The sequence below is a fragment of the Bombina bombina genome, chromosome 1 (assembly GCF_027579735.1).
Source record: "Bombina bombina isolate aBomBom1 chromosome 1, aBomBom1.pri, whole genome shotgun sequence".
NCBI lineage: Eukaryota > Metazoa > Chordata > Amphibia > Anura > Bombinatoridae > Bombina > Bombina bombina.
Window position 1 is genome coordinate 1,432,138,356 of NC_069499.1, and position 21,765 is coordinate 1,432,160,120.

The following is a 21,765-nucleotide window of genomic DNA, read 5'->3' on the forward strand; positions in this document are numbered from 1 at the left end:
TTTGTCTACAATTATATTTGTATAAAAACCTTCACCGGACAAATATTTATATAACATTGGTTTATTTTGCTGCAAATAAGAAACTAAAGTACCACCAATTAACCACAGCAATACACTGACAATGATTACATTTTAAGTACTGTGGGCTGTTTGGGTCACAGGGATATGAAACCCAAAATGTTTCTTTCATGATTTAGATAGAGCATGCACTTTTAAACTAACTTCTAATTTACTTCTATTATCAAATTGTCTTTGTTCTTTTGGTATCTTTTGTTCAAAAGCAGGGAGCATGCACGTGTTTGAAACACTATATAGCAGCATTTTTGCAAGAGCTCTATATAGCGGCACTATTTCCTGTCATATAGTGCTCCAGATACCTACCTAGATATCTCTTCAAGAAAGAATATCATGGAAAAAAAAGCAAATTTGATCATAGAAATAAATTGAAAACCTTTTTTAAAACTGTATGCGCTTTCTGTATCACAACATATCTGTTTTGGTGTTTCATATTCCTTTAACAAGTCTGGTTCTGGTGTGTAGCAGGTGTGTAGCAGGTGAGCCTGATTGATTAATATAAATGGTGTGCGTTTATGAGGCGCAGTGCCTTGCATGTTACAATGATACCAAATAAGTAAAAAAAAAAATTGAAACTAAATATTCATCAATGTTAAATTTTACATTTTTGTGTGTATGTTATAATACAATTTGAATATAGTTACTATAGTAAAAAACGGTAAAATACTATAATTTATGGTCAAGGGACATTATACACTAGATTTTTCTTTGCATAAATGTTTTGTAGATGATCTATTTATATAGCCCATCTGGTGTGTTTTTGTAACAATATATAGTTTTGCTTATTTTTAAATAACATTGTGCTGATTTTCAGACTCCTAACCAAGCCCCAAAGTATCAGATGTATACTGATGTATACAGACTTCAGATGGCTTCTGTTTGTATAATGCAGGGGAAGGGGGTTAGGTTCTGCTATCAACCCCTTTCAGTGGGTGTCCCAGGCTTATCTCATTAACAGTGTTTAATTGGGAGCTTCTAATTAAGTTTTTAAAAGGTTTCACACTTGATTTTATATCAGTATCTGTACATATTTTACTTTATAGTAGTGTCTATTACATGCAGTTAAATGAAAATTGGTGTATACTGCCCCTTTAATTACGTAAGGGTCCAGCATTAAGAACACAGTTGTGAGGCAAAATACATTTTCATTTTCAAATATGCCATAGCCAGAAAACATTTGAGAACCACAGCCCTAGGAATCATTGTAAATTAGATCTTTGAAATCTGCTTATCTACAGTATATGCCTGCATCTTCAGCATGTTCTAAGTGCTGTTTGTGACATGCATTGTGATGTTGCTTGGTCTATGCATTAAAAGGACCATGCGTGCAAACAACTTATCACATTCACTTTTTTTTTTTTTGCTAACATATGTTGCAAAAATGCTTTTATTCAACTTTTAAATACAATACTGTGCGTATTAAATTTGCCCTTTTTTGCCTTTCATCCTTTTAAAGTTTAACTTCCTTCCTGGTTTATTTACTATGACGTTGCTGGATATTGAAACACATTTAAAACAGATTTAAAATCATTAGACTGTCGATATTTTCTAACAAGGTAGTCTGATAAAAGGGATAGATTAATGAAGCTACATTCACAGCGTTTTGGGCTACATGGCGCATGTTTGCATGAGCGAGCCAGCTGCCACATATTTAAAAGGACATGAAACCCAATTTTTTTTTGTTATGATTTAGAAAGAGCATGCATCTTCAAATAACTTTCCAATTGACTTCTATTATCTAATTTGCTTAATTTTCTTGAAATCCTTTGTTGAAAAGCATATCTATGTGCAGCTGCTGATTGGTGGCTGCACATAGATGCCTCGTGTGATTGGCTCACACATGTGATTTGCTATTTCTTCAACATATGATGCCTAAACAATGAAGTCAATTAGATAATAGCAGTAAATTGGAAAGTTATTTGAAACTGCATGCTCTTTCTAAATCATGAAAGAAAAAATTTGGGTTTCATGTCCCTTTAAGAAGCAGAAACGGCTTCTTTTTCCTCTTTGCCACCTCAGAGGTGACACAATCAATCACCCCATCGCTCGCTCGTGCAAGGTGGTTGACATGCCCTGCTCTAATGCAATTGATTGAGCAGGAGCATTGGGCAGCATTGCATGAGAAAACTCTTGTGCAATGTTAAATTTTGCTGTGTGATGCATTAACGCAAGTGACGATTGCAGGTGGACAGTTTCACTACTTGCAAACCTGTGTGTAGGAATGCCAACTCTGATGATTTCCTGAGTCAGGATTTTGTTTTTTTAAACTTTGCATGAAAACCCTGTCCAAAGCAGATGGAAAGGCACAGTATAGATTAGTAATCAAGCACAGTAATGTAGGCGGATCAGCAGACAAAATAAATGCATTAAAACATTCAGTTTTAATGTTGATAGTGCAAATTGGCTTGTTTTGAAGTCATATGCCTTAAAGGGACACTAAAGACTAAATGCATTCCATGCACCCCCCTCTAATTATGGGTGCTGCCATTTTGTAACCTAGTTTATACCGCAGGTATGTGAAGAAGATGCCGCTACACGTGCAAACAGGTCAGACTCATACAGATTTTTACAATAAAGCCATTAAACCATATCCATACTAAGATATGAAAAATCAGGTTCTCAGCAGATCTGCAGGTAATTACCTCACTATTATATTGCTTAAGATATGTCTTTTTCCACAACTCCCACTCGTGATCCAGTGTGCCATTTTCATAAAGACTTGTCTGTGTCCACGGAAGAGCAAAAAGCAAAAGGCAGAGACAAAGCATTTTCCTGTGGAGAGAAAAAAAATATTTGTTAAGTGGCTTCAAAGTTGAGTGGTGTTTACATCCAACAAGGAAATTAAACCATTTAACAGCTCATCTTGGTAAACAGGTTTATAAAAAGACAGTTGCAGTCACACGCTAGTGACATTAAAACTTCTCATGTGCCAGTGCCTATGATAATTCCAATAATTTTGTTAAATAAACATGTTATCATTTTGATCCTTAAACTTTTCGCTACCGGGAATTTTAGAGAAAAACTTGCCAAAAATACCGGAGAATTTTAAGCATTTTTTCAATCACTCTGATAAAAATAAATGAAGTGCTTTTGATTTACCTATGAAAACTATATATTTTTTAAAGTAGACAACCCAAGATATTGATCTAGGGCCATTTTGGTATATTATATTATTATAATTAGAATGCCGCTAATTGTAGCTGTGCACCCTTACTTGAAAGTGAAGGCGCTAATCAATTAGCTTGTAAGGTTAATTTTGATGCATAGTAGAGATTATCCTCCCTCTTGAAACCTCCTGCTCCCTGATCTCTACCTGATCCCTCCCGAAAATTCTCTCTTCCCTCCCTCACCCCAATGGTCACCACCATCTTAGGTACTGGCAGAAGGTCTGCCAGTATGAAGTTTTGGAATTTTTTTAACTTTTTTTGTTTATTCTTTTTTTCTCAAAGTTTAGTGAACCCTCCCACCTCACTGATCGCCCCCCCCCCAAAAAAAGCTTTTTAACCCCCCCCCCCCCCTTCTACTAGTGACGACCATCTTAGGCACTGGCAGCTGTCTGCTAGTACACAGTTTATTTGTTTTTTTTTTTCTATTTATTTTATTCATATATATTTTTTTTCTGTAACGTAGGGCCTCTCCGCCTCCATTCCCCCTCCGCCTCTGTGCTACCCACCCGCCTCTTACCTTCCCTCCTACACCCCCGCTAGCACAAGAAGCTAATCATTAAGGACAGTGATACACACACACTATGCAGCTGTATGTAAATTATAAATAAAAATTACTAGCCCAAAATGTGATATATTATTGTGTGATATACTGTATATGTGAATATATATACACACACATACATTTGTATAGTAGTGTGTTTGTGTGTGTATATAATATATATATATTTGCATCTATCTAATAGGTATCTAAATATATATATATATGTATATGTGTGTGTGTGTGTATATATATACACACACGCGCGCATATATATGCCTTTTTTCTGCCACAAAACCACCTACCACACTTCATTCCAGCACCAACCCCCCCCCCCCCCCCCCCCGGACATCTGCTGACTGTCCAGTATTTTCTTGAAGGACACCTGGCAACCCTACTTGTAATCTAGGCCTTTAAGGGGATTTGCATTTCCATTTTAATGTCTCTCTACAGAGATTCATATAAGTTATAACATATGTTATGCTTTATGAAGAATGCACTCTTTAATCAGCACCATATTGGAAAGTGAAAAAGTGTAGTATGTGCATATGTATAGTAAGGCCTTGCTTTAAGATTCTCAAATACACATCTTTAAAACTGGGAGGTGTCTTGTGTATTTGTTTTTAAGTTGTAGAGCATTTTATAACTACACAAATGCTTCTAGATAACTCTCTAACCCCCACTAAGGAGTTAAAAGAACATTGTACTACAAAAATGTTTGCCCTTTAAAAGGACAGTCTAGTCAAAATTAAACTTTCATGATTCAGATAGAGCATGCAATTCTAAACAACTTTCTTACTTATTCCTTTGATCATTTTTTTGTTCTCTTGGTATCTTTATTTGAAAAAAATCAAGAATGTAAGCTTAAAAGCCGGCTCATTTTTGGTTCATCACCTGGGTAGCTCTTGCTGATTGGTGTCTAAATGTAGCCACCAATCAGCAAGTGCAACCCAGGTGTGGAACCAAAAACGGTCCAACTCTTAAGCTTATATTCTTGCTTTTTCTAATAAAGATACCAAGAGAACGGAAAAAAATTATAATAGGAGTAAATGATAAAGTTGCTTAAAATTGCATGCTCTATCTGAATCATGAAAGTTTAATTTTGACTAAACTATCCCTTTAATATGTTCCCATTGATCCATGCTGGAATGTATTACATTGTATAGCTACTTTAGCAAATAATAGTGCACCGTTCGTAATCTAGCCATTAAAAGTGTGCTCCTGCAGCTGATATGAATACAATGGACTGTTATCTGCTGGTTGCATGAATTTGTTGCCGCTTTGCAAACACTTAAAACTCAAGAGCACTTGATGGCAACACGTTATTGCTAACATGCCTCGTGAGCCAATAAAAAGCAGCATAAAGGACAAAAGTGTAATAGCAAAATAGTGTAACAAAGCAGCTGTAGGAATATCCTTGGAAATTAGCTGCATTTTCTCTTTCCCTCCCTCCCACTGGTAGGTGGATTTCCGCCCTTGCCTTTTGATTACATAGCTTTTCACTAGCCAATACTACAATATTGACATTTTCAGTATAGGTTGTGATTCCAACATGAAAAAAGAGCTATTTTAAATGACAAAATAAAGTAAGGGAGATATTTGTAAATACAGTAATTGAATTCACTCCAGCAGGAAAAATGTGTCAGTGGGGGATACATTTACAGCACTGTCCCTTTAAAGTGAATGTAAATTTTGATGCTAAATTGCCCGTTTTTTAAAAATTTGATTAAAAACAGGGGCACTTTAATTCATCAAAATTTACGTTTCACTCGTGTTGTAAAAAAACCCTTACCTTTTAAAGTTGACAGCAGCTTCAGCTTCCTCCAGTCGTCGCAAGCCATTTCTGATGTCAGAAATGATGGATAGGTCATCCTCCAATCACGTCTTCCCCCCCAGGGGAATCAGTGTCTGATTCAATGCCGTGATTGGAGGAAGCTAGATTCCTCATTTTAGACCCAGGAAGAGGCTTTGCGACGGGTGGAGAAAGCTAGAGCTGCTGTCAAGATTAAAAGGTAAGATTTTTAAAAACCGGGCACTTTAGCATCAAAATTTACATTCACTTTAAGCTGTAGCATCTCATTCATATTATCTCATGACACTACAATTTAGTGCATAAACTTATTTCTGCTTCTTCTTTCTCTCATCCATTTCCCCTTTTTTTCCCTACAGAAGGAATAAAGCAGATTGTGTGTCTCCTGGGTTGACCTGAATCACGCAGACTGTGCAGTGGGTGGGAAATGAATATGTTCATATATGAATCAGGTTGTCACAAGACACATTTTTGTGGCTTACACAGATGGTTATAGTTACAGCTCTCAGCAGAACTTATATTCAGGATCAAAGACATGAGGTCCCTGGGATCTTATATGCTGCTCAAGTTATGTCCATATACATAAATAACTTTGTAATAAAAAACAGGTTAGGTTCTCCGCAAGTAATATGTGATTAAAGGGGATATAAAATCCAACATTTTTCTTTCACGATTCAGATAGAGCATGCACTTTTAAACAGCTTTCTAATTTACTTCTATTATGACATTTTCTTTGTTCGCTTGGTATCATTTGTTGAAAAGCATGGACGTAAGCTTAGGAGAATATACATGTCTGGAGCGCAAGAATGTTATCCACTTGCAAGAGTACTTGATGGCAACGCTATTTCCTGGCATGTAGTTCTCAAAACACCTACTCAAGTATCTCTTCAATTAAGAATACCATGGGAACTAAGCAAATTTGATAATAGAGGTAAATTGGAGAAAAAAATGTGTGCTCTGTCTGAATCACACAAGAGAATTGATAGGTTCCATTTCCCTATAAGTCCCAGAAGAATAGTTTGTTAGAGGTAAAAAACAAAATATACAATACAGGTAGCCCTCAGTTTACGCCGGGGTTAGGTTCCAGAAGGAATGGTTGTAAATCGAAACCGTTGTAAATTGAAACCCAGTTTATAATGTAAGTCAATGGCAAGTGAGGGAGATAGGTTCCAGGCCCCTCTCAAAATTGTCATAAGTAACACCTAATACATTATTTTTAAAGCTTTGAAATGAAGACTTTAAGTGCTAAACAGCATTATAAACCTAATAAAATAATCACACAACACAGAATATATAATTAAACTAAGTTAAATGAACAAAAACATTTGCTAAACAGCATTATAAACCTAATAAAATAATCACAACACAGACTTCACTTGCATTTTTCTGCAAACAGTTCTTTCTATGCATTCCAATCTGGACTGATTTATAGAGAGGAAGATCTTGTTCCTTTGACATCTGCTCGATAGCTCAGGTCTGGTTAAACTGATTAATATCAGCTTGCTTGGCTTTGCTGCAACACAAGCGGACAGCTCCACCTATTGGCTATTTTAATAAATGCACTGCTTCTCAATGCTTTTCAATAGCAGTCACATGACTGGAAAAAAAGGTTGTTATTCTGAAACGGTGTAAATTGAACCGTTGTAAAACGAGGGCCACCTGGTATGTATACAGTATAAAGATCAAGAAGGGAATAAAAGTCTGTTGACTCAATGATGTTTTGCTGGAAAAACTTGTTTTATTACGGGAATCCAAAACAAGTCAAAGTAAGCAAAAGTGAACAAAGTAAAATACAAACGGGTCACAGTGAGGGACGCCTGACGCGTTTCGCGCATGCGTAGATGCGCTTCTTCAGAGGCTAATTAGTTAGTGGCCAGTACAGCTATTTAAACGATACAGCCAACCAATCCTAGGGTAGCTGTAAGGGATGGCCAATGGGTGCAACATATCCAAGCAGCAGTGTGTTAACATATAATATGCAATCAAGGTATTTTCAAATGGTTGCTGTTTGGAAGGGGCACATCTAAATACAAAGTTCACTGTTAACAACTCTTCAATCAAATATAGAACATGTAAATCAACAATATTCCCTATGGAGCTAAACATACATATGAATAAAATTATAAAATAAAGTAAAATATATGTACTAGGAATCAAAATTAAAAGTAGTAAATGGGAAATAAATAAAACTGTATCATATGGTTTGCTATAAGTCCTGAAATAACATAGATGTGAATCTGGTGTACGTAATCCCAAGAATGTCTCAAAAAGGCATAATTTAAGCAGAATAGGGAGTAAACCAGAACGGGGTCTGAAAGACAGGGCTGAAAACTAATAAAATTGATATTAAATAAGGCAAAAACTAATAAAACTAGAGAGGTATCTATATAGAAATAGATACAGGGATAGGGAAGGTATGTAAAATCTATAACAAAATTGTCTACAAGGTTTTCTAAACTGAAATCAAAGTAAGGATACCAAAGGAGGATGTATATCTATCCATCTCCTATTTAAGTGGATATTGGAATTAGTGTTTGTAGAGTCTACACTTATATAGGTAGTTATGTTACTTGTGTTATATCTATGTATATGATGTGGATCAATTGTTTAGATAGCTAGTGTTCCTCAGACCTATGGGTGTTAGCTCGCTACGGTAAGATTAGTGAAGATTCTACTGGTTCCCACTGGTTTAATACTGGGATTGGGAAGGGTAGTAGTGCCTATACATATAGGTCAACATCTAATCTTTTATTGATGCCATGGGGGTATCTTGTGTTCAATTTTAGGATCCAATATACTTCTCTTTTTAGTAGCCTAGCTGTTCTATCTCCTCCTCTGGCATTTTGTACAATTCTCTCAATCCCCATAAAGGAGAAGAATGTGGTCCCTATGCCATGTTGGCGGAAATGTTTCGCCACTGGTGTTTTAGGATCTTTTTCAGTTAGGGACAGTAAGTGCTCTCTTATTCGGTCTTTTAAAGGACGTGTGGTAATTCCTGTATATTGTTGGAAACAATGTTGGCATGTAATCAGATAGATAACGTATTGCGATGTGCAATCTATTCTTTGTCTGATAGTGTATGTTTCTTTAGTGTTGGTTGAGGTAAAAGTATAATTTTTTTCTGTGTAGTCACAGCTCTTACATGGTGTATGACCGCACTTAAAAGAGCCTGGGGTCAAACTTAGCCAGTTTGTCTGGGTTTGTGTTTTTTCTGAGAATTTTTTATTCATAAGATTGTTTAATGAGGGGGCCTTTTTCGCTACAAATTTAATCCCTTTAGAAATAATTTGTTTCAATGTATTGTCATTGTTTAGTATTACAAGGTTTTTCTTAATAATATTGCACACTTTGTAATACTGTGTGCTGTACTGTGTAGAGAAGACTATGTTATCATTATCAATCTCGGTGGTTTTCTTATTAAATAGTGTATTTCTGTTTAATTTTTGAACTTCTTTGTTTATATTTTGAAGTTTAAATTTGTTATACCCTCTTTTGATCAGTCTGTTTGTTAGTTCCTCAGCTTCTAATTTGTAAGTTTCTATATTAGAACAGTTTCTACGCAATCTTAGATACTGACCTTTGGGGATACCTTTCTTTAGGTGTGGTACATGGCATGAATCTGCTCTCAAGATGGTATTTTTTGATGTTGGTTTTCTATAGGTGGATGTGCTGATACTCATATTAGTTGTGTCTATTTGGAGTTTTAAGTCCAGATATTCAATCATAAAGTTATCACTTTTGTAAGTGAATGTTAAATTATAATTATTGTTACTAATATGTGTCATGAAGTCATCAATAGTATGTTCTTTGTGTGTTGTGTCCCATATAATAATCAGGTCATCTATAAAGCGACCGTATAATTTGATGTTGTTTTTAAAGGGAAAATCTGTTGCGAATATATGGGTGAGTTCCATCATACCCATGTATATGTTGGCGTATGCCGGGGCGAATTTAGCGCCCATGGCAGTGCCTCGTTTTTGTAAATAGTAGTTGCCCTCATGTACAAAGTAATTATGTTTAAGTAGAAATTCTGTTGTTTCTACAACAAAGGTTATAAAGTTAATATCAAAATTGGTGTGTCTGAGCAACATTTTACTAAGTGCTTCAAGGCCTGTGGTATGGGGAATGTTTGAGTAGAGAGCGGCCACGTCTATAGTGAGCCAGACGTAGCCGCTGTCCCACTGGACATTGTCTAGTTGCTGGATGAGGTGGCCACTGTCCCTTATATATCCTGGTAGAGTTTGGACTATTGGTTGAAGTATGTGATCCAGCCAGCCTCCCAATTTTTCACATAGGGAGCCCTGGCTGGCCACAATGGGTCTGCCCGGCGGTCTTGTGAGACTCTTGTGGATTTTGGGTACTATTCTGAAGCTAGGTATAGTGGGAGCTTCATTAAGTAAAGTTTTAGTGAGTTCATCAGTCATAAAGCCATGTTCTTTGGCTGTGTCCAAGTGATTTTTTAAATGGTTAGTGAAGGAGAGGGTGGGATTGAAAGTTAATTTCTTATATTGTTCGTCATCAGTTAGTTGTCTATTTATTTCCTCAAGGTAATCAGCAGTGTTAAGGAGAACAATAGCGCCACCCTTATCAGCCTTAGTTATGACTATATTAGGGTTCTTTTGTAGTTCTTTAAGTGCCTTTCTTTCTTTGTAGGTCAAGTTATCTCTGACTTTTGTGTTGGTGCTGAGATGTAGATGTGCATTTAAATCTGTTAATTCTTTTTCTACTGATCTCTGAAAGAGATCTATTAGGTGATCACGTGCATGAACTGGATAAAAATAGGATTTATCCTTTAGTGAGTAAGCGGGGGGGTTGGTGTGTGTGTGTCCTTCAGCTCGTGTGGTGTCTTGTTGAAGGGATGTGAGTGTCGTGAGATCAGTTAGGTCTGAGAATCGGAGGCCTATTGTGTTCTCCCGTGTTGCTTCAATCATGTGATCTTCTCGTGGTGTATCAGTGTTAAAAAAGTGTTTCTTTAAAACTATTTTCCTTACCAGTTTGTTAGTGTCCAGAAGGGTGCTAAAAAAATCAAAATTAGTTGCTGGTGCAAAACTTAAACCTTTATTTAATAAATTGATGTGAAAATATGATAGAGTAAAGTCAGAGAGGTTCACTACAGCTATTTCTTCTTGTTTTTCCTGACCCTGCTGGGGTATCTATATGTTTGGTCACTTTTCTTAGGGGTACTAGCTTGTTGAGGTGATTTAACTAAACTTTTCAGATTTTGTCTAGTTCCAGATATATTGCTGGAGGTGGTTGGCAATGTGTCTGTGTCTTCTGTTGTTGTTTCTACAGTTTCCCCCTCCAGATTATCTGTATCAATGCTGGAGAAAGTTACTTTTCTAGGTGTTTGATTTTTAATCTGTTGTGTCTTGTTTTTAGTGCTATTGAATTGGGTCTTTTTTTGAGAGCCCCTTCTGCCTTGTGGTCTGGTTTTTTGCCATGAATACACTATGTCAAGATCATAGTCTTTCTTATCTCTATTATATTTCTGTACCTTTCTGTCTGAGAGTGTAGCATCTAGTTGATCGATAGTATTATCTAACTGTGATTTATAATCTATATATTTTTGTGTTGACTCAAAAGTTTTTAGTATATCAGTAATTTTGTTGATTTCAGCTAATATCATCTCCCTTTCTTCCCTTTTATGTTTAAGTAACTGCTTCATACATATAATAGAGCGGTTGGTTAAGTTTGTATTCCATTCTTCCATAAAGATGGGATTATCTAGGGCAAAGGAGGGATATTTTTTCATACGTAGTCCTCTGGGGACTTTATTCTCAGCTATATACAAATCCAAAAACTCAATATCCCACCACAAATTTGTTTCCTTAAATTTCAGTTTTTCTAGACTAGAAAATACTGTGTCTAGATTGTCTTCCCTAATGGAGTCTAGGGCATCACTGTGACCCTTAAGAGCTGATGCCATAATGCGTTTTCTTTTTTGTTGTTCATCTAATACCCCTGTGGGAGCTAGTGTAGTAGCCATTTTAGAAAACTATATGTTTAGACAGCAGCAAATATGACACTGTGAATAGTAATGCAATATGATAACTAAATTAGATATGCAATATCGTAATTATTCAGTCCAGCAATGGTATATTATTGTAGCCAATAACTGAGCACTTAGGATAATAATAAACAAAATAATCAAAAAGGCAAAGCAAGTGTTCAGTATGAGGATTCCACGAGGGGGTTATGAGTAGTGTAAGTATAACACCCTCTTGTTTCCAAGGAATCAGTCCCAATGAAATCCGTATTTGTCAGGGACTACAGTCAGTGTGCAGTAAATGCAAAAATCCCAGCGTTGGTTCCTGGTGTTTAAGCTCCGTATTTGGGTGATAGTGTAGATGTCACTCCAACCTAGATGTCACGGGTGTCTAAGTGCAGAGATAATAGACAGTCATTGTAAGCTTATCCGGAAGATCTCTTACCCTCCACAAGACTTGGTGGGGTGCCTGGGCGCACTGCTGTACTTCTCCTCGGACTGGTGTGGAAGCCCTTCCGTGGGGGTGCAGCGTGTGGGTCCTTCTTGGCGTGCTTGGAGATCCGGCTCTGGTAACGTGGTGTACTCTTGCGCTCCCCGTGACGTCGCTAGGTGGATTGTGGGTATTGTAGTTCCGGGCACTCCCGGAAATCAACGCTGGTTGGGCTACTGGTACAACAGAACAGTGTGCGGTATATCCTCCGCTATAGAACAAAGATCAAGAAGGGAATAAAAGTCTGTTGACTCAATGATGTTTTGCTGGAAAAACTTGTTTTATTACGGGAATCCAAAACAAGTCAAAGTAAGCAAAAGTGAACAAAGTAAGGGAAGGGTAGTAGTGCCTATACATATAGGTCAACATCTAATCTTTTATTGATGCCATGGGGGTATCTTGTGTTCAATTTTAGGATCCAATATACTTCTCTTTTTAGTAGCCTAGCTGTTCTATCTCCTCCTCTGGCATTTTGTACAATTCTCTCAATCCCCATAAAGGAGAAGAATGTGGTCCCTATGCCATGTTGGCGGAAATGTTTCGCCACTGGTGTTTTAGGATCTTTTTCAGTTAGGGACAGTAAGTGCTCTCTTATTCGGTCTTTTAAAGGACGTGTGGTAATTCCTGTATATTGTTGGAAACAATGTTGGCATGTAATCAGATAGATAACGTATTGCGATGTGCAATCTATTCTTTGTCTGATAGTGTATGTTTCTTTAGTGTTGGTTGAGGTAAAAGTATAATTTTTTTCTGTGTAGTCACAGCTCTTACATGGTGTATGACCGCACTTAAAAGAGCCTGGGGTCAAACTTAGCCAGTTTGTCTGGGTTTGTGTTTTTTCTGAGAATTTTTTATTCATAAGATTGTTTAATGAGGGGGCCTTTTTCGCTACAAATTTAATCCCTTTAGAAATAATTTGTTTCAATGTATTGTCATTGTTTAGTATTACAAGGTTTTTCTTAATAATATTGCACACTTTGTAATACTGTGTGCTGTACTGTGTAGAGAAGACTATGTTATCATTATCAATCTCGGTGGTTTTCTTATTAAATAGTGTATTTCTGTTTAATTTTTGAACTTCTTTGTTTATATTTTGAAGTTTAAATTTGTTATACCCTCTTTTGATCAGTCTGTTTGTTAGTTCCTCAGCTTCTAATTTGTAAGTTTCTATATTAGAACAGTTTCTACGCAATCTTAGATACTGACCTTTGGGGATACCTTTCTTTAGGTGTGGTACATGGCATGAATCTGCTCTCAAGATGGTATTTTTTGATGTTGGTTTTCTATAGGTGGATGTGCTGATACTCATATTAGTTGTGTCTATTTGGAGTTTTAAGTCCAGATATTCAATCATAAAGTTATCACTTTTGTAAGTGAATGTTAAATTATAATTATTGTTACTAATATGTGTCATGAAGTCATCAATAGTATGTTCTTTGTGTGTTGTGTCCCATATAATAATCAGGTCATCTATAAAGCGACCGTATAATTTGATGTTGTTTTTAATATCAATTTTATTAGTTTTCAGCCCTGTCTTTCAGACCCCGTTCTGGTTTACTCCCTATTCTGCTTAAATTATGCCTTTTTGAGACATTCTTGGGATTACGTACACCAGATTCACATCTATGTTATTTCAGGACTTATAGCAAACCATATGATACAGTTTTATTTATTTCCCATTTACTACTTTTAATTTTGATTCCTAGTACATATATTTTACTTTATTTTATAATTTTATTCATATGTATGTTTAGCTCCATAGGGAATATTGTTGATTTACATGTTCTATATTTGATTGAAGAGTTGTTAACAGTGAACTTTGTATTTAGATGTGCCCCTTCCAAACAGCAACCATTTGAAAATACCTTGATTGCATATTATATGTTAACACACTGCTGCTTGGATATGTTGCACCCATTGGCCATCCCTTACAGCTACCCTAGGATTGGTTGGCTGTATCGTTTAAATAGCTGTACTGGCCACTAACTAATTAGCCTCTGAAGAAGCGCATCTACGCATGCGCGAAACGCGTCAGGCGTCCCTCACTGTGACCCGTTTGTATTTTACTTTGTTCACTTTTGCTTACTTTGACTTGTTTTGGATTCCCGTAATAAAACAAGTTTTTCCAGCAAAACATCATTGAGTCAACAGACTTTTATTCCCTTCTTGATCTTTGTTCTATAGCGGAGGATATACCGCACACTGTTCTGTTGTACCAGTAGCCCAACCAGCGTTGATTTCCGGGAGTGCCCGGAACTACAATACCCACAATCCACCTAGCGACGTCACGGGGAGCGCAAGAGTACACCACGTTACCAGAGCCGGATCTCCAAGCACGCCAAGAAGGACCCACACGCTGCACCCCCACGGAAGGGCTTCCACACCAGTCCGAGGAGAAGTACAGCAGTGCGCCCAGGCACCCCACCAAGTCTTGTGGAGGGTAAGAGATCTTCCGGATAAGCTTACAATGACTGTCTATTATCTCTGCACTTAGACACCCGTGACATCTAGGTTGGAGTGACATCTACACTATCACCCAAATACGGAGCTTAAACACCAGGAACCAACGCTGGGATTTTTGCATTTACTGCACACTGACTGTAGTCCCTGACAAATACGGATTTCATTGGGACTGATTCCTTGGAAACAAGAGGGTGTTATACTTACACTACTCATAACCCCCTCGTGGAATCCTCATACTGAACACTTGCTTTGCCTTTTTGATTATTTTGTATACAGTATATACTGTATAAACAAACAAGTGAACTAGAGAAAATGGTCAAAAACCATAGACTCAGGGACTGCACTATAGAAAACCCAGAGACAGTATAAAAGCTGGACTTTCAAAATTAGATACTCTGGGGCACAAAATATTGGCTGTGTTTAACATCCAGATAATTAATATAGCAAAAAATGTCTGTGCAACTTAATCACAAAAAGGAAGTAATATCCCTATTACACTTCCAAAAGACAAGTTAAAGAAAGCAAGGAATTTGTGATCATAGTGCACAAACGTTTTTTTATATTACCCGTATTTACCCAGTAACGCTATTAAAATTAAAAATTAAAATAAAATTAACATCACTGCCTGTTATATCAAATATTAATATGATAAACAATTATCTTTAAAGTAAAAGAAGGTAAAACAATTTAAGAAATAAAAACTATAAACACATGTGAAAAACACATATAGCAACTGACACAAAGCAATATTTGGATAAAAAATCCTAATACTGAATGTTTCAAAGTATGTTCGAAGTTTATCTCAATAAAAGTACTTCTTCGTCAGAGGCCTCTGACGAAGAAGTACTTTTATTGAGATAAACTTCGAAACGCGTAAGGCATCTAGGAGTGGGCTACCCGGTCCTGGTAGTACTTTGCCAATTCTGTGAAGCTGTTTTACTGATCGTGTACAATATATTGTACTGAACTTGTGTCATTCCTCATTCGTTGAGGTTGTTTCTTGTAAGCATAACCACTACGGGTTGAAAAAATTTGTGTTTGTCGTTTTTAATAAATTACAAGTGGAGTTTATTTTAATTTTTTACATATCCGACACTGGAGAGAGTGTCTTTCCTTGAGATCGGTGAGAGTGTCCCCAGGGCTATTGGGCAAACGGATCAGGAGATTCATTTCTTTGGGGAGTACCCTGTCCTTTGGGTGGAGAAAAAGGAGAGAAAAATACGCTGTAGTTCTGTTCAAGATCTCTAAGAAACGGATGGTTTCCTCCTCTTACTACTCCCTTACCTCATATGATTGAGGTGAAATCTGGTGAGTACCCATCTGCATAAATATCACTGAAAAGAAAAATCTGCATACCTGTTGAACTGGATATAAACATCAAGTTAATTTCATTGGAACTCTGCTGCAGATCTCTTGGATAGCCTTTTTGAATGACCTTTCTTGGATTTACTTATTTCCATATAGACTGATATCATACACATTCTTTTGCTATCAGGCAGATATCATTATTATTTTTTTATATGGAAATTATAATTATTAGTTATTTATTATTAATTAATTAATTATTATAAATTTTGATTATTTTTCATAATTTTCATATATTTTGCTATTTTTCACATACATGCTGTGAATGTATTAGGATTTTTTATCCAAATATTGCTTTGTGTCGGTTGCTATATGTTTTTTTCACATGTGTTTATAGTTTTTATTTCTTAAATTGTTTTACCTTCTTTTACTTTATAGGTAATTGTTTATCATATTAATATTTGATATAACAGGCAGTGATGTTAATTTTATTTTAATTTTTAATTTTAATTATTTTATAGCGTTACTGGGTAAATACGGGTAATATAAAAAAGGTTTTGTGCGCTATGATCACAAATTCCTTGCTTTCTTTAACAGTATATACGGTATATACTTTTATTTAACAACAAGATAGATCTAACTCAATTATTGTTTCCAAAGTATGGCCCATCAGCAAGCATTCATAATAAAGTCACTCAAACTGAATCATCTGCTGTGATATCACACTAAATGTTCTGTAACACCATCACACACATGCACGCACACCTCTGTATACAGATGTGATATTTAAAGTAGCGTAAAACCTTTTGAGATCTGTGCATATCCTTAAAGGGCTAAATGTTTTAAAATTGCTAGCAAGTATTTTAAAATAATTTTCAAAAATAAGCAAAATTAGTTACAAAGCCATGCTGTCTGGAGCAGTCTACTCCACCCTCATTATCAGGGTTTAGACACAGGCATTGTATTTCAACTGAGTTCACAGCTTCTAGGCATGCTCCAGCAGATAATCCCTATGCACTATGCAACAATAGATATAGATATAGCCATAGAAGGAAATGTGTGGGGGGAATTAGAGCTTTACAATTCAGAAACTAAAAGGAAAGGGTTAATGGCGAGTCACTGCAGTATAATTTTGGAGGTAAAGTAATTAAAGTACATATTATTATATTTTGTCTCGATCCCAACTTGTTTTTTGTCCCTTTAACTTGCAGGAAAGATCACTTTGTTTTATAAGCAAACTAAGGCAGACTCTATATTTAATACAATATTTACAATTATTGTAGTTATAGAAGGAGTAGACGGCTGATCACCAGGAAGGGTGGGGCTTAATTTACAGCGCTAGCCAAACACTGGGCTAGATTACGAGTTGTGCGTTAGGGTAAAAAAGAAGCGTTAAGAGGTCCTAACGCTGCTTTTTTACGCCCACTGCTATTATGAGTCTTGCAGGTTTAGGGGCCCCGCACACTTCTTTGGCATTACCGCAAAATGACTTACGTAAACTTTTATGGGACTTCCATTGCCCCGGTATTACGAGTCTGTCCTCGGAGGCCAAAAACTGAGTGGTACACCCTCTCCTGTCAAGAGTCCTAACGCATTTAAAAGTCAGTAGTTAAGAGTTTTATGGTACAACGCCGTAACATAAAACTCATAACGAAAGTGCTAAAAAGTACACTAACACCCAAAAACTACCTATTAACTCCTAAACCGAGGCCCTCCTGCATCGCAAATACTAAAAGAAAAATTTTAACCCCTAATCTGCCGCTCCGGACACCGCCGCCACCTACATTATACTTATGAACCCCTAATCTGCTGCCCCAACATTGCCGACACCTACATTATATTTATTAACCCCTAATCTGCCACCCCCAATGTCGCCGCCACCTACCTACACTTATTAACCCCTAATCTGCCGCCCCCAACGTTGCCACCACTATAATAAACATATTAACCCCTAAACCTCCGCACTCCTGCCTCGCAAACATTAGTTAAATATTATTAACCCCTAATCTGCCATCCCTAACATCGCCGCCGCCACCTACCTACATTTATTAACCCCTAATCTGCCGCCCCCAACGTCGCCGCCACTATATTAAAGTTATTAACTCCTAAACCTAAGTCTAACCATAAACCTAACACCCACTAACTTAAATATAATTTAAATAAATCTAAATAAATATTCCTATCATTAACTAAATTATTCCTATCTAAAACTAAATACTTACCTATAAAATAAACCCTAAGCTAGCTACAATATAACTAATAGTTACATTGTAGCTAGCTTAGGATTTATTTTTATTTTAAAGACAAGTTTGTAGGTAGAATAGTTATTAAATAGTTACTACCTAGCTAAAATAAATACAAATTTACTTGTAAAATAAAACCTAACATAAGTTACACTAACACCTAACAGTACACTATAATTAAATAAATTAACTAAATTAAATTAAATTAGCTAAAGTACAAAACCCCCCCACTAAATTACAGAAAATAATAAACAAATTACAGAAATTTAAACTAATTACACCTAATCTAATAGCCCTATTAAAATAAAAAATGCCCCCCCAAAATAAACTAAATAGAGTCCTCCAAATTGCCACTCAAAAACAATTATTATCTTTTAACCAGACATTCTACAGAGAAGGCAACAAATCTGGAAGATGGTTGGCTAGATCCCTTAAAAAACGACAACAGAACACCTACATTCACTCGGTCAAAAACAAAGCAGGCAAGCTTATTGAAGATACACTTACAATAGCTGAGGAATTTAAGGCCTTTTATCACAAGTTATATAACTTGTTCCCGAAAAGAAATTCCCAGACACATGCTATTAAATGCCAACAGTACCTAAATCAGGTGCAAATGCCACAACTAACCCCAGACCTCATGGAAGCACTTGAGCAACCGATATCAACCAGGGAGGTCCTTGATGCTATCAAACACTTAAAATTAAACAAGTCCCCGGGCCCTGATGGTTTCACGGGTCTATACTACCCAATTTTTTCAAAATACCTTGCTCCCTACTTGACTACTCTTTTTAATTCTATTCCAGATGAGATTCCTTTCCCTGACACCATATTACGGTACTAGAAAAACCGGGAAAAGTCCCTGACACTCCAGCCAACTTTAGACCGATTTCATTACTAAACACTGATCTGAAATTATATGCCAAAATCTTGGCCTCCCGTATAAATAAAATACTACCTTCCTTAATACACCAAGACCAGACGGGATTTGTACCCGGTAGGGAGGCCAAGGACAATACGGTTAAAGTTCTCAACTTAATCGACTACATCACTAAAACAGACATTCCTGCCATTTTTCTCTCAACTGATGCAGAAAAAGCTTTCGACAGACTGGACTGGACTTATCTTGACTTGACGCTTCGACGGTTTAAATTTCCTATCTCATTCATACAAAAGGTTCTAGCCCTCTACTCCAACCCAACAGCTCAGGTAAAGGTAAATGGGTCATTATCAGATTCCTTTGAGATTAGAAACGGATCCAGACAGGGGTGCCCACTTTCCCCACTACTTTTTATCCTATCCCTAGAACCCCTTGCGATCAGAATCAGGGCAAACTCTCAAATTCAAGGAATAGACATAGGGAATAGATCTCACAAGCTAGCCATATTCGCAGACGACCTATTATTGACGATAACTGATCCACTGAAATCCATAACACACACCATGCAAGAGATAACCAAATTCGGGGAGGTATCTAATTTCTCGGTCAATATGTTAAAATCTGAATTTCTCCCTGTTAATGTCCCAAAGCAGACTTTAGATGATATTAAGAATCAGTGCCCCCTTAGAGTCCAATTAAAGCACTTAAAATACTTGTGTATTCATTTAACCCCCAATGCGCAAAACACACGTAAACTTAATTATGGGGAATTAATAAACGAATTCCATTCCTTAACCTCCTCCTGGTTACTTAAGAATATTACTTGGTTAGGACGCATTCAAGCTGCTAAAATGGTTTTATTACCTAAAGCTCTATATATTCTGCAGACTGTGCCCATCCAAAGCATATCCAAAGAAATTGATATACTTCAAAAGATCATAAACGATTACATCTGGCACCGGAGGCCACCGCGTATCAATAGGAATACGCTTTATAAAATCCCAGCCAAGGGAGGCCTAGGGGTTCCCCATCTTAACTCGTATAGACTAGCTATCTCACTGCAAAGGATCATAGACTGGTGTGAATTTAAAGGAGATAACTCCAAGGGCTGGGTCCAGATAGAAAGTTACATAGCAGGTGCTAAGAACCTAGGTAGTTGGTGCTGGAATAGCTTAGCCCTTAAAAAACCGACCATCTCCCGGGCTCAAATAACTAATGGGACTTGGAAGGATTGGTTGCTCATTCAAAAATCATTCAAAAAAATATCAACAAAATACTCCCCACTCACAAATATATAACTGAACCATGAGTTTCCTCCCGGCCTTAGTGAAGAGCTGCAAGCTTAAGCCTCTTTCGCATCTCCGATCCCTATTTCCACTGACCTAGAGAAGTGCAGTCTTAAAACAAAGCAGCTAATAGATGCCCTAGCAATTCCTTTCTTCTCTTCCTGGTTTAGATACCATCAAGTTAGACATTTCATTATTTTGCATAGGCGTAAATTAGACTTTTTACGACCACTTACCCAGTTTGAGCAAGCATGCTTACAAAGCACAAAATCTCAGAAGTCAATCTCAACCCTAGTCCTAGATAGCAAAGTTCCAGATCTCCCCTCTTTCACAAGGAGTTGGGACCGGGAGATGAATACAAATACAACGCCTAGGGAGTCGAATAACAGGATTAAAAAATTAATGAAATCTGCGTACTCTTCAGGTGCAAAAGAAACAAACATTAAAATATGCATGAGGTGGTACCTGACCCCATCTAAAATTAAGTACATATATAAAAAAAGTTCCAGCACTTTTTGGAGGTGCCAGGACCAGGTAGGATATATGAGACATATTTGGTGGGACTGTACACCTATTAAAGATTTTTGGGAGAGGATTTTCATGGAAACCAATTTAGTTTTACATGCTCAACTGACACCGAACCCAGAGGTCATTTTACTTCAAAAATCACCCCAGATCCCATGCAAGATTAGGAGGCAATTATTCCAAATTATGTTAAATGTGGCAAAACAAATGATACCCAGGTTTTGGAAATCTAAAAAGATTCCATCCATCAATGAGTGGAGAAGATTAGTAGACTCTGATTTAATGCTAGAGAGATTTCATTATCTTAAAGTTGGAGATTTGGACTTCTTTGAGGATATGCTGTTTTTGTGGGAATCTTACAGGTTTAGTGATGGTCAATAAGAGATAAGCTCTATAGGGTTACTATGAACTGGGTGCCCAAGTCATCTCATAATACCAGACATACCTATCTAGCATAATCCCTTCTCCCTCAATGGTCCTAAGGAAACACACATTCTAACTTTGAGTACACATGGTTATTTTTAATTAAGCTAAAATTGTTGTTATTGTTGTTTGTTGTTATTTGTGTATTGTTTTCTCCGGATAGTGATGTCTATATAACTTGTAATAGGCTACTTCAGCAAAGGATTAACTATATCTAATGCCTTGGTTTAAGCAGCACTGTATTCTCCAGGTGATATAATATTTGCTCTGTATAGTATGATAGCCATTAGTAGCTTTCAATGTATTGTATTATTCCTTTGCTTGATTCTGTTATATGCCTTTTGAAATCAATAAAAAAAAAATAATATATAGAAAAAAAAACGGGTAGTCTGCAGGAGAGACGGAGTATGATGATGTGTGACACAGTGGGAGGGGGGAAGAGGGTCGGAGGGGAGTCGTCACATCCTGCAGCAGAGAGAGAGGCAGGACATTGCACGAGTCTGCCCCACCACCACAAGTTACCCCGTCCGGTCACACACTGTTCACGATGCCCAGAAGCAAGGTAATGCGCGGT

The 21,765-nt window shown here is 36.9% G+C and overlaps 1 protein-coding gene across 1 annotated transcript in view; it reads right to left on the reverse strand.

Annotated features, from left to right (window-relative positions):
- The window catches only part of LOC128652556 (cathepsin K), a 104,138-nt gene that overhangs the window by 52,959 nt on the left and 29,414 nt on the right, over positions 1–21,765 (reverse strand). The window contains exon 2 of the mRNA XM_053705486.1: positions 2,718–2,847. Coding sequence (XP_053561461.1) covers positions 2,718–2,843 — 126 coding nt within the window. The 5' untranslated portion in view covers positions 2,844–2,847. The remainder of the gene's footprint in view (positions 1–2,717; positions 2,848–21,765) is intronic.